Here is a 10,574-nt window from a genome sequence, read left to right as displayed (position 1 = left end):
AAAGTGAAACTATAGCCGGCCGAAGATAATGGAGTCTGTTGTCATTTGATACTGTTACGTCTAACAGGTACATATTTATTGCTGCACTAAAATGCAGCAGATCTCATTTGTGAAAGTTCAGTTAAATGTCACTTCAAAATAAAACTTGAAAAAGGTAAGAAATGAGATAATTTTTTTCATATTTTTCAGAGAATAACTGACAACGTACGTAATTGGGGTATATTGTGATATATATCGTTATCGTGATATAAAATTATCCATATCGTGATATAGAATTTTTTCCATATCGCCCAGCACTAGTGCCTAGGAGGGGGGCGGTGTGTTGGGCTTGCGCTGGTGGGTGTATTCTGGCTGCCTCTTCGGACCTGGGGCCCTCCTGCGGGGGCGCCCACCTTTTGTGGCGTCTGTGTTCGGGGGTGCGTGTTCGGTGTTTGTGTGCTGGTTGGAGGTAGCCCTTTGGGGGGACCTCAGGTCTTGCGGGGGAAGGGGGGTCTGCAGGGTGGGATTGGGGCTCGCTGGGTGGTTGGGTTGCTTCGCCCTGGGGGCTACTCTGGCTGGCGTTGGGGTCGGGGCTGGGGGCTGGGGGCTGGACAGGGGTTGTCCCGGTGGCACCAGGCTCTCGCCTTGGCTCATGGCCTACTTTGCCCCTACGACGGAGAGCTGGGCTGTCTACTCCTCTCCACCCCGGAGAGAAAGGGACCATCTCCTGAGTCCAGGGATAGGCTGTCACCTGGACCTGGGAGTATAGAGTGTGTATGAGGGTGTGAGCAGGTGTGTTATGTTTGTTTTTTGTTTTTTTCTGTATTTATGTGGGATGAGTGGATGTGAGTTTTTGTATATGAGATTGTGGGTGGGAAGGTGTGATTGTGTATGGCTGTTTATCTGTCAGGTTGGGTTCTGGGCTGCCACCTCTCCTGGATCATCTTGGGCCCCTCATTAAAATGTGGGGCCAGTGCCCCCCCCCCCGTCCCCCCCCCCACCGGTGGTTGGTGCCTCTGCCCGCCGGTGCGTGGGTGGCTCTTGTCTGGGGCTGGGTGCCGGGGTATGTGCCGGCTCGCCCTGGTGGCTGCTTGCTCAGGCCTGGGTGCCCGGGCTCGGTCAGGCCACGGCTGGGGGGTGGTGCACCCTCGGGGCTCGGGTCTCTCTGTCCATGGCCGGACCTGCTGGCATAGCGGGCTGCCGGCGGGGCCTGTAGGCTCGTCGCTGCGGCCCCCTGGGGCTTCTGCATCATGGCTGCCGGGGGTCGCCTGGAGCTTGCCCCTGCTGCCCTCTTGGGTGGGGTCCGGTTGTCCCTGTGGGGGGTCCCCAGGGCTCCGGGCTTGGGGGGCCGCTGTGTGTCTGTGCCTCCGCTCTTCCTCATGCCGTCCTCATGTCCTGGGGGGTGGATCTGGGTCCCCACACTCACTACCAAATATACTTAAGGAGAAACCTTGTAGATACATATAGATACACATACATACATATCTAGATTCAGGTGTCTGTCAGATACACCTTCAGTTGGGCTGCGGTTGTCACTAAATATCCTCTTGTATTACCTGGCTCTGTGTACTTTCCATTGAAGTTATAATTATCATCATATACTGCATATGCTTTTTGTTGTTGTGGATTCTTTGTTTTGTTTTTTCTTTCCGCAGGTCCTGTTGCTGAGTTCAAGGGTGTTGAGTTGTTTTTTCTCTTCAAACCTTTTCCTCAATCTGTTTTCCCTGTTCTCTTTCTTCTTTCTCATATTTGTGTCCATTACAATTAAAATTATTCCAAATCAATTTCTAATAAAGTTTCATATACCATGGGGAACATCATGATGAGAGCCATAATGTTCAGTTTGTGAAAGCAAACCTGTTGGGCCTTACCCTGACATTCAGATGACGATTCTGAATGCCACACAGCTGGACAGGACACGTTAAAAAAAAAAAAATGGATGGGAGACTGCAACAAAGTGAAGATTCAACACAACCTGCTGGCTTCCTTAGATAGATAACTTTTACTAATTGTCTCTTTATCATGTACGTGAATGTTTTTGTACAGTGCCCTGAAACGACTTTTGTTGTGACTTGGCGCTGTATAAACAACTGAATTAAACTGATGTAGGGCTGCAACTAACAATAATTTCAATAATCGATTAATCGGTCGTCTTGGAATTCATTCATTCATTCAGTCATTCATTTTGGCCCACATAAAAAAGTTATCTGTATGTAAAGGAGTAGGTTGATGTAAAACTTTTACTACTTCCTTATTTTTAAATAAATCAATATAAACAGAGCTAGTTCTGCTGCTTAACAACTTTAAGACTAAACACAAAACCCTATTCAGCAGATTCTAACCTGCAGTGAGTAAAACATGCCCCCCAAAACGGTAATGGAGTAGCAGAAAGAAAGTTTGCAGTGAGGAAGAGGAGCCGTAGCTTCTTCATCATCATACAGAGCGGACAGAGGTTTTTTTTTTTTTTTTTTAACGGAGCGGACGGAGCAATAACATATTTGGGACGGAGTTTTCTTTTAGTTTTTTTTTTTATTTGGGACGGAGTTTGCTCAGCAAACGCGCTGCGGGTGACGTCACCGTTTCCGCGACAACGTTAGTGACGCATAAATTGTGCGACACATATAATAATGACTTTTGTTGCCAACGCTTTTAATTATCGAATTTTATTGATTTTATCGATTCGTTGTTGCAGCCCTAAACTGATGTGTACACTAGATCCAATGTGTTGCAAAGTGAACACAAGTAGTGTGTGGGCAGATCAGTTTTTAAGCAGCCTTCTGGGTGTTTGTGCTGGGTGGGAGGTACACAGCTACTATCAGTGTCTAATCAATAATTCTCCACTAACAAAAAGTATTTGAACTCAAGACCTCTTCACATTTCTGCATCAAAACAATGTCTCATTTGCTAAATTAAAATTTTACTAAAATCTGTAAAATGTTTTGTTTGACCTATCTTTTTTTTCCCCCTCAGAACTCTCACAACATTTTCTCAGTAAAGACAAGATTTGTGCTGACCAGTAGCTGTGTGACCAGGAAGAGAAGAAGGGGAGGAACCAGATCTTTCATAAATTAAGGAGGAGCATGAGGAGAAGAGAAGAGAATCTAGAATCTCCACAGATGAAAAAGGAACACATGGGAAACACAGACATGGATCAGGAAGAACCAGAACCTCCACAGATTAAAGTGAAAATAGAGGAACTAGAGGAATCGGATCTTCCACATATTAAAGTGGAAATAGAGGAACTAGAGGAATCAGAACTTCCACAGATTAAAGTGGAAATAGAGGAACTAGAGGAATCAGAACTTCCACAGATTAAAGAAGAAACTGAGGATCCAGAACTTCCACAGGTTAAAGTGGAACACAATGATCTAGAACCTCCACAGATTAAAGTGGAAATAGAGGAACTCTGCATCAGTCAGAAGGAAGAAAAGCTGATTCTGAAGCAGGAGTCTGATACCTTCATTGTTACCCAAACTAAAACAGGAAGTTGTGACAGTAAACCAGAACCAAACAACAATAAGCTCCTTTCTGACAGCTTATTTGAAGCTAAGAGCCGAGATCAGGAAGAAAACTTTGAAACCAGTGACGGGTCGGTTAAATGTGATGTTTGTGGAAAAATCTTTGATAAAGCCTGTAAATTGAAACGACATTACAGAATCCACACAGGGGAGAAACCATATTCCTGCAGTATATGTAAGAAAACTTTTAGAGATAAATCTAATGTGCAGGTCCACATGAGAACCCACACTGATGAGACGCCATTTTCCTGCCAAACGTGTGGAAAAGTTTTCAGATTTAAAAGCGGTTTCTTGATCCACACCAGAACACACACTGGTGAGAAGCCCTACTTTTGTGAAACCTGTGGGAAAAGATTTTCTGATCAACAATCATTGAAAAAGCACACGCTAATCCACACAGGTGAGAGGCCACATTCATGCAAGATATGTGGGAAAGATTTTAACAGCCTTAGTCATTTAAGTCGGCACAAGAAAATTCACACAGGTGAGAGGTCGTTTCTTTGCCAAACTTGTGGGAAAACATTTGGTTGCAGCAGTCATTTATGTCGACACATGAAAAGTCACACCGGTGAGAAGCCCTACACTTGTACAACCTGTGGGAAAGGTTTCAGCAGCAGCAGTCATTTAGCAACACACATGAGAAACCACACAGAAGACAAACCTTTCTTTTGTAAAGCTTGTGGGAAAACGTTCTCTGAGAAAGCTGCTCTATCAAAGCACACAGTGTTGCACACAGCAGAGAGGCCACATTTATGTAAAACATGTGGGAAAACTTATGGGAAAAAGAGTCATCTGTGGCGGCACATGAAAATTCATAGTTAAGTTCCAAGGCTTACACTTTTATGTTAAAACGTAATGATGGAAGCTAGTGTTGGACAAAAAGAGTTTAATGAAGCTGCAGTCAAAAGGTTTCCATCCATTCATCATAAAAGTTCATATTAATTTTGAAGTTTTGGGGATTCATTCTTTTCTTTTTACAGTGGACTAATTATACAAAATACAACCAGAATGATTTTTAAAAACAAGTTTGAATTTGTTTTTTTTTCTCTTCATTCATACAGGCTCAAGTGTATATATATTTCATTTAACTAAATCTGTTAATGAAGGTTGTAAAATGACTATAACTGGCCATGTCAAGTTAAAACTCTTGTTAGTGATTATGATTGACTGAGGCTGGTCTTTTCTGTCTGCCAGCACAAAAAGGATTTGTTTGTCAGCACTCATTGGGTTAACCAACACTCATCTGTTCCCCTCAGATGAAAATAAGTTAGTTTAGATGTTGAAGAACAACCAGGAACCACCAAAACTCAACCCTGCTTATGAACTGGAAACTGCAGGAACCCCAGTGTCCCTGTCCACGCTGAAACCAGTTTTATATCACCATGGACTGAGAGGGTGCTGATCAAAAAGAAGCTCCCTCTCCAAAATCCACACCTTCAAGCTGGACTGAAACCTGCAGCTGTCCACATGGACAAGACGTGTCTCTAGAGAAAAGTTTGAGCCGTTTGAACACAAGGAGAAGAAGGATGTTAGGAACAGTCGATTTGTGGCTTTCAGACCTAAAAACACTACCAACTGTCTGGTACAATGGTGTTAGCATCATCCTGTGGTTTTGGTGCACACAACGAATGGAATAATAGAGGAGGTTCTTCATCTGCACCTCAAATGAACAGCTAGATGGATGAAACTTGAACACAGTTTTTCCAGCAAGACAATGATCCCAAACTCCCATCAGAACTGGATTCTAATTGGATAAATCAGACTAACATGAAGCTTCTGGAAAGGCCTTCCCGAAGCCTGACCTGAACTTGATGTGAAATTTGTGGACTTATTAAAAGCCAAGTTTATGTTAGGACACAAACCATTTTAAATGATGTTTTTCAGTTTTGCCAAGAAGAAGAGTGGTCAAGTATCAGCCAGAATTCTATCAGAAGCTTGTTGATGGAGACAAACAGCCGTGGTCCAGGTGACACTTGCTGAGAGGTTTGACCAAATATTAGTAGGGGGGTGTGGATATATTTGAAGCTGTATATATAATTTTGTCCAGGTGTGTATCAAAGAAAAATAAATTCAACCTTGTTTTTAGACATCACTGAAGCTGTGTAACCATTGCACCCTGGAAAAAGAACAGTTCAAATAAATCATTAAAAACCTTAAATTAATCTGACATTCATTCATGAAAGTGGAAGGAACAACAGCTGTATTATATCTTTTACATTTAAAAAAAACATTTTTTCTTTTTTTTTCAACAAAGTGCTAAAATAAATTTTTGCCATCATGTCTGATCCTATACGCAAACCTAAAATGTGCCTAATTGTGAAATGGATGTAATGAGTTAAACTTCCTGCTTTTTGTTTGTAGGAATTTGATCTGTAAAGACACTGACATGGACATTTTGTTTTTGCTGTTTACCATCAGTTGCTTCACCAACTACCTCAAAAATAGCAATTGTAGAAATGTTATTGAAGCACTAAAACTGAATTTTTCTATTATTGTCATTTTTTTATCAGATTTATTGTGAACTTTCACAATGAAGCTTGGAAAGTATGTAGTGCTCAGTGCAAACGAAAGACTTAAATTTTCATTTATTTTGCTTCATTTTCATGATTTTTGGGGGAAACCCTACGAAGTCCTCAGTAACATTTCGTATGAAATCGTATAAAAATAAAGTTGTTTTGAATATTGAAAACATCTGTTTCAGTGCTGATTTTTTTTCAAAGAGCAATCATGATTTTTGGTATCAAACAACTTAAAAAACCAAACAAACCTATATTTTGAAATAAATGAGTCACAATGAGCCTTTCCACTTTTATTAAAGAGAAGTAATCTTAAAACATGCTTTTTGGATGCTCTGGGAGCCTGTGGGGTCAGGTGTTTATGAAACAGAATTGGCATTTATGGACTGTCTATACGCTTACATTTATTTTAAAAGTAGTATCACAGGGGGGACCAGAGCATGGCAGCTTATTGTCGTAGAACAGGGGTCTTTTATTAAAATTCAGTGAGGTCTGCCAAAAAAAAAATTTCTCTAGCAAAAGTCGTCTGTCTGCCTGCCTGAATGGCTTCCTTCATACCAATCTCAAACCATCTGTCTTTTCTGTCCAAAATCTAAATGTTATTGTTCCTTGTAATTATATTTTATGTATTTTGTTGTTTTTTTAATAAATTATTTTCAAACTGGGAGATGTTATTCAGTTCTGTGTGACTACCTGCAAAGACTTGAAAAGAACAAAACAATCAGTCGATCATTGTACTACAGACTGTACTTGGGGGGAAGCCACTCCCTGTTTATATGGACTTTCTAAAATACACAAAGAAGGAACACCACTCAGACCTATCCTCAGCATCAGCAACATTAATTTAGTGACTTCCCAGATAGCACCCAATGTTAAATCAACGTTGAATTATAGTCAGAATGGTTGATATTTGGTTGAAGTCGACAACTGACGGTGGATCAACCATGAAACATCCATCCAATTCTAACCGTTGAAACTGTGTCATTGAATCAATGTTGTTTAAAGCATTCCTTGCTATCTGGGTTAATAATAATAATAATAATAATAATAATAAATTTATTCGAACATGATACAAGTATAAAAAGAAGATAGTGCACAGTAACAAGAAGTGCAAATAAAAAAGGTAAAAATAAGAAAAGAAAGAATAGTGTTTTTGTCTCAGTTAACATATCATAGTCGAAATGGGGTAGGAAGAAGTGAGAACTTATTAACTCCTACCCCCTAAGCACATGAAAACTTTACAGTCCTACCATCAAAGAAAAAAAAATAAAAATAAAAAATCAAGGTCAAAGTGGCAGCCAACAGTTACTAATATTTACATATTCATTTTCCCTTATTATGCTGGTTTGTCTTTCCAAACCCTAACACCAAGTTGTTATCTTCAATACACACATTATTGCTTTCTCTCACCCATAAGTCTATATCTGTTGAAAATGACCTCCTTATATTTTATTTTGAATTGTATTAAACTATTGCTTTGTTTCAAGTTACAATATTGCAAAACATCTTGTCGGTATTTTAGCTCCTCTTGTTGGAAACACACCACAACATATTGAGAATTCCATTGACTTTGCCAACAAAGTTCCATCGGAGAAACTCTTTTCTCATTTGATGTCACTTCTCTTTTCACTGGCATGCCCACATCAGAAGCAGTAGAAACTGTCAGAGAAGGACTTCTACAAGTCAATGGCTTCAAGCTGAACTGAAAAGGGTTTTGAAGCCAACATCAACATCTGTCCTTGCCCCACCTGGACCAAGGACAGCTCCTTTGAGAGAAGAAGGGGCAGCTGGAGCAGGGATGAGCCCAACTCCTTGCTCCAGAATAGTCCTGTCCCACAGCTTCTGCCAATGGTTAAACCTGCAGACACAAAGACAGACTGACGTCGGACCTTTGACTTCTGACTGCATGTTGACCGAATGAAAAGACTCCAGGTCAGTAACTCACTGTGAGACGGTCTGCTGGTTAGCTGGATGATAGTCTGAACCATCAACCTTGGGCTGGCCAGCACCGCTTCCCGTATAGCCACGTAGTCCGCGTGGATGAGGGACCACCTGGTCCTTGTGATACCTCCGATGCACGTGGCTTTGGGACGCAGACAGCAGAGCTGGCTGCAAATGGCCTCCACCAGGCAGCTGGTGTCCTGCCAGTTTGCAGGGCCCATGTTCACTCCAAGTAGGCAACTGGAAGATGTGAAAAGTAAAGGTAGTGTGTTAGAAAAAGCCTAAAAAGCGCTAGTTTTCCCAAAATCTGTTTTTTGTTTTGTTGTTTTTAGACTCCAACTAACTATTGGAGACTTTCCTTCACAGGACAGGCGGTGTCCTTCCCCTTCGCTGCCTTGAAGCACCCCTTTGTCTGCCTCTCCTGGTACCTGGACGGGTACGTCAGTCTCTGTTTGTCTCGCTCCGACATGCACTACAAGAGCGAGATGAGCCGGTCCACCCTTGGCTCGTCAAGGCTACTGACCTCCACCAAGGTCTTGGTCAGCTTCAGAACGTGCTAGTATCCCGGCTGGTCATCAGAACCCAAGACGACCTTCTGAAACCAGATGGAGAGTAGAAAGACTGCTGTGAGTTGAACAAAAACAACAAGCTGCCATCTGATCAGACAAAGATGTGTTTGAGTCTTTTAGTGAGGTGAGTAATGTTCACCTTGTCCAGGGATGTCATTCGAGGTCAGCCCGAAACCCACTCTTAGAGACTGTGTGTGTGTGTACGTAATGCAATCAGGACATGACTGGGCATAAAAATGAAGGTATTTGTAGTCATAAATTGATTAGAAGCGAAACTAAGATTATTTAAAATTAGGAAGTACAAATGGTGTGTTTCTGCTGATTTTGCACGTCTGATGGGGATTACAAAAGACGGGTTGTTGAGGTGTGGTCCTAAACGGTTGAGGTAAAATGAGGAAGTAGTTTGAAGCCGCACGTACCAGTTAGGGTCACAGTGAGAGCATATTCAGCTAAAGACAGATTAACAGGCAATCAAACAAAAACTTAATCAGTAAATAATCATACTTAGAAATGATTAAAGTGTGTGATTAAAAAGTGTGAATGATCAATGCATTGTGTGACAGTATTAAAGGTTGTGAAGAGACCACACTGATCCTTTGTAGCAGGGTTATACTCTGTGGTAATAAACACCTAATTCTTTTATAGTTCTTCTTTGTTCCCTGAAAATGCCTACTGTATCTCAAGTCACCATCTTACATCATAATCCACGATAAATCTTTCATTCTTATGTTAAAGTGGTAAATTGATTCAAACTACTGCTAACAAATGATTCAAACTAATACAGACTCTGAACAAAACACTATTATAAATCCTCAAAGTAAAGTGAAGTGAGGTTAAATTTATTTATGTAGCACTTTTCAGCAACAAGGCGATTCAAAGTAGTCCAAGGAATGACTAACAAAAGAGTTAGATTATATATGCTAAAATTCTGTTCTTCTTATGATTAAAATACTGTTAAGCGAGACTTTAGTTTTGTTCACCTCGACAACATTCAGGTCACAGCACCAAAACTGTCGGTAAACAAGTATTTAATCCTTTTAGAGGAATTTCACCTCACTACTTCGTTTCCCTCATCGGAACTTTAATGTTGCAGAAAAGACGGACACACAAATGAGTCTCAGACCAGAGGTTCAATCATTAACCCCCACATTAAAAAATGTTACCAGGACCACTTTCCTCCACCTTCGTAATATTTCTAAAATTAGAAATATCTTGTCTCAAATTGATGCAGAAAATCTGGTCCATGAATTTATCACATCTGGGCTTGGCTATTGTGATTCTTTATTATTTCCAAAAAACTCTTTAAAAGTCTTCAGTTGATCCTAAATGCTGCTGCTCGAGGTCTGGTGAGAGTTAGGAGGAGAGATCATATTTCTCCAGTTTTAGCTTCTCTCCAGTGGCCTCCTGTCAAATTAAGAATAGAATTTAAAATCTTACTCCTGACATGCAAAGCTCTCAACAATCAAGCTTTATGTTATATAAAAGATCTTATTGTTCCATATTTTCCTAACAGAGTACTCCACTCTCAGACTGCAGGTTTACTTGCAGTTTCTAGAGTTTCCAAAAGTAGAATGTAAGAAAGAACTTTCAGTTATCGGGCTTCTCTCTTGTGGAACCAACTTCCAGTTTCTGTCTGTGAGGCTTACATCCTGTCTACTTTAAAGACTAGGTTTAAGACTTTCTTTTTTGATAAATCCTATAGGGTTGGCTTGGGTTTCCTGAGCTATCCCTTAGTTCTGCTGCTATAGGCTTAGACTGCTGGAGGACAAATTGACCACATTTCCTCACCCTGATGCTGTCTTTACGTGCTCTACTGTAATTATTTCTATCATTAACGTGATTTTCTTTGTTTTTCTTCCAGTAGAATTTAGACCTGGACCTGTTATTCTGTGTTTGTCTGCACAGCAAATCCAGGAGGCCCAGATTAACACTGTCAGATTTGATTTCAACACTTTTAAAGTGTCTATATGGGTCCACACCAGAAAGTGTTAATTTAACTCTTTTTGGAGAGTTGGTACCTTAACTCTTATAAAGTGTCAAATATCAAATCT

The 10,574-nt window shown here is 40.8% G+C and overlaps 1 protein-coding gene across 2 annotated transcripts in view; it reads left to right on the top strand.

Moving 5' to 3' along the window:
* LOC108250683 (oocyte zinc finger protein XlCOF6.1-like) overlaps window positions 1-7,290 on the top strand; it is a 16,999-nt gene extending 9,709 nt beyond the window's left edge. For both annotated transcript variants that reach the window (XM_017440678.3, XM_017440679.3), the window contains one exon: window positions 2,950-7,290. In XM_017440678.3, the coding sequence (XP_017296167.1) occupies window positions 3,060-4,319 (1,260 nt within the window). In that variant the 5' untranslated portion in view covers window positions 2,950-3,059 and the 3' untranslated portion in view covers window positions 4,320-7,290. The remainder of the gene's footprint in view (window positions 1-2,949) is intronic.
* The last annotated feature ends 3,284 nt before the right edge of the window (window positions 7,291-10,574 follow it).

This window comes from Kryptolebias marmoratus, linkage group LG15, assembly GCF_001649575.2.
Source record: "Kryptolebias marmoratus isolate JLee-2015 linkage group LG15, ASM164957v2, whole genome shotgun sequence".
Lineage (NCBI taxonomy): Eukaryota > Metazoa > Chordata > Actinopteri > Cyprinodontiformes > Rivulidae > Kryptolebias > Kryptolebias marmoratus.
This window is presented reverse-complemented; position numbering and strand designations above follow the sequence as displayed.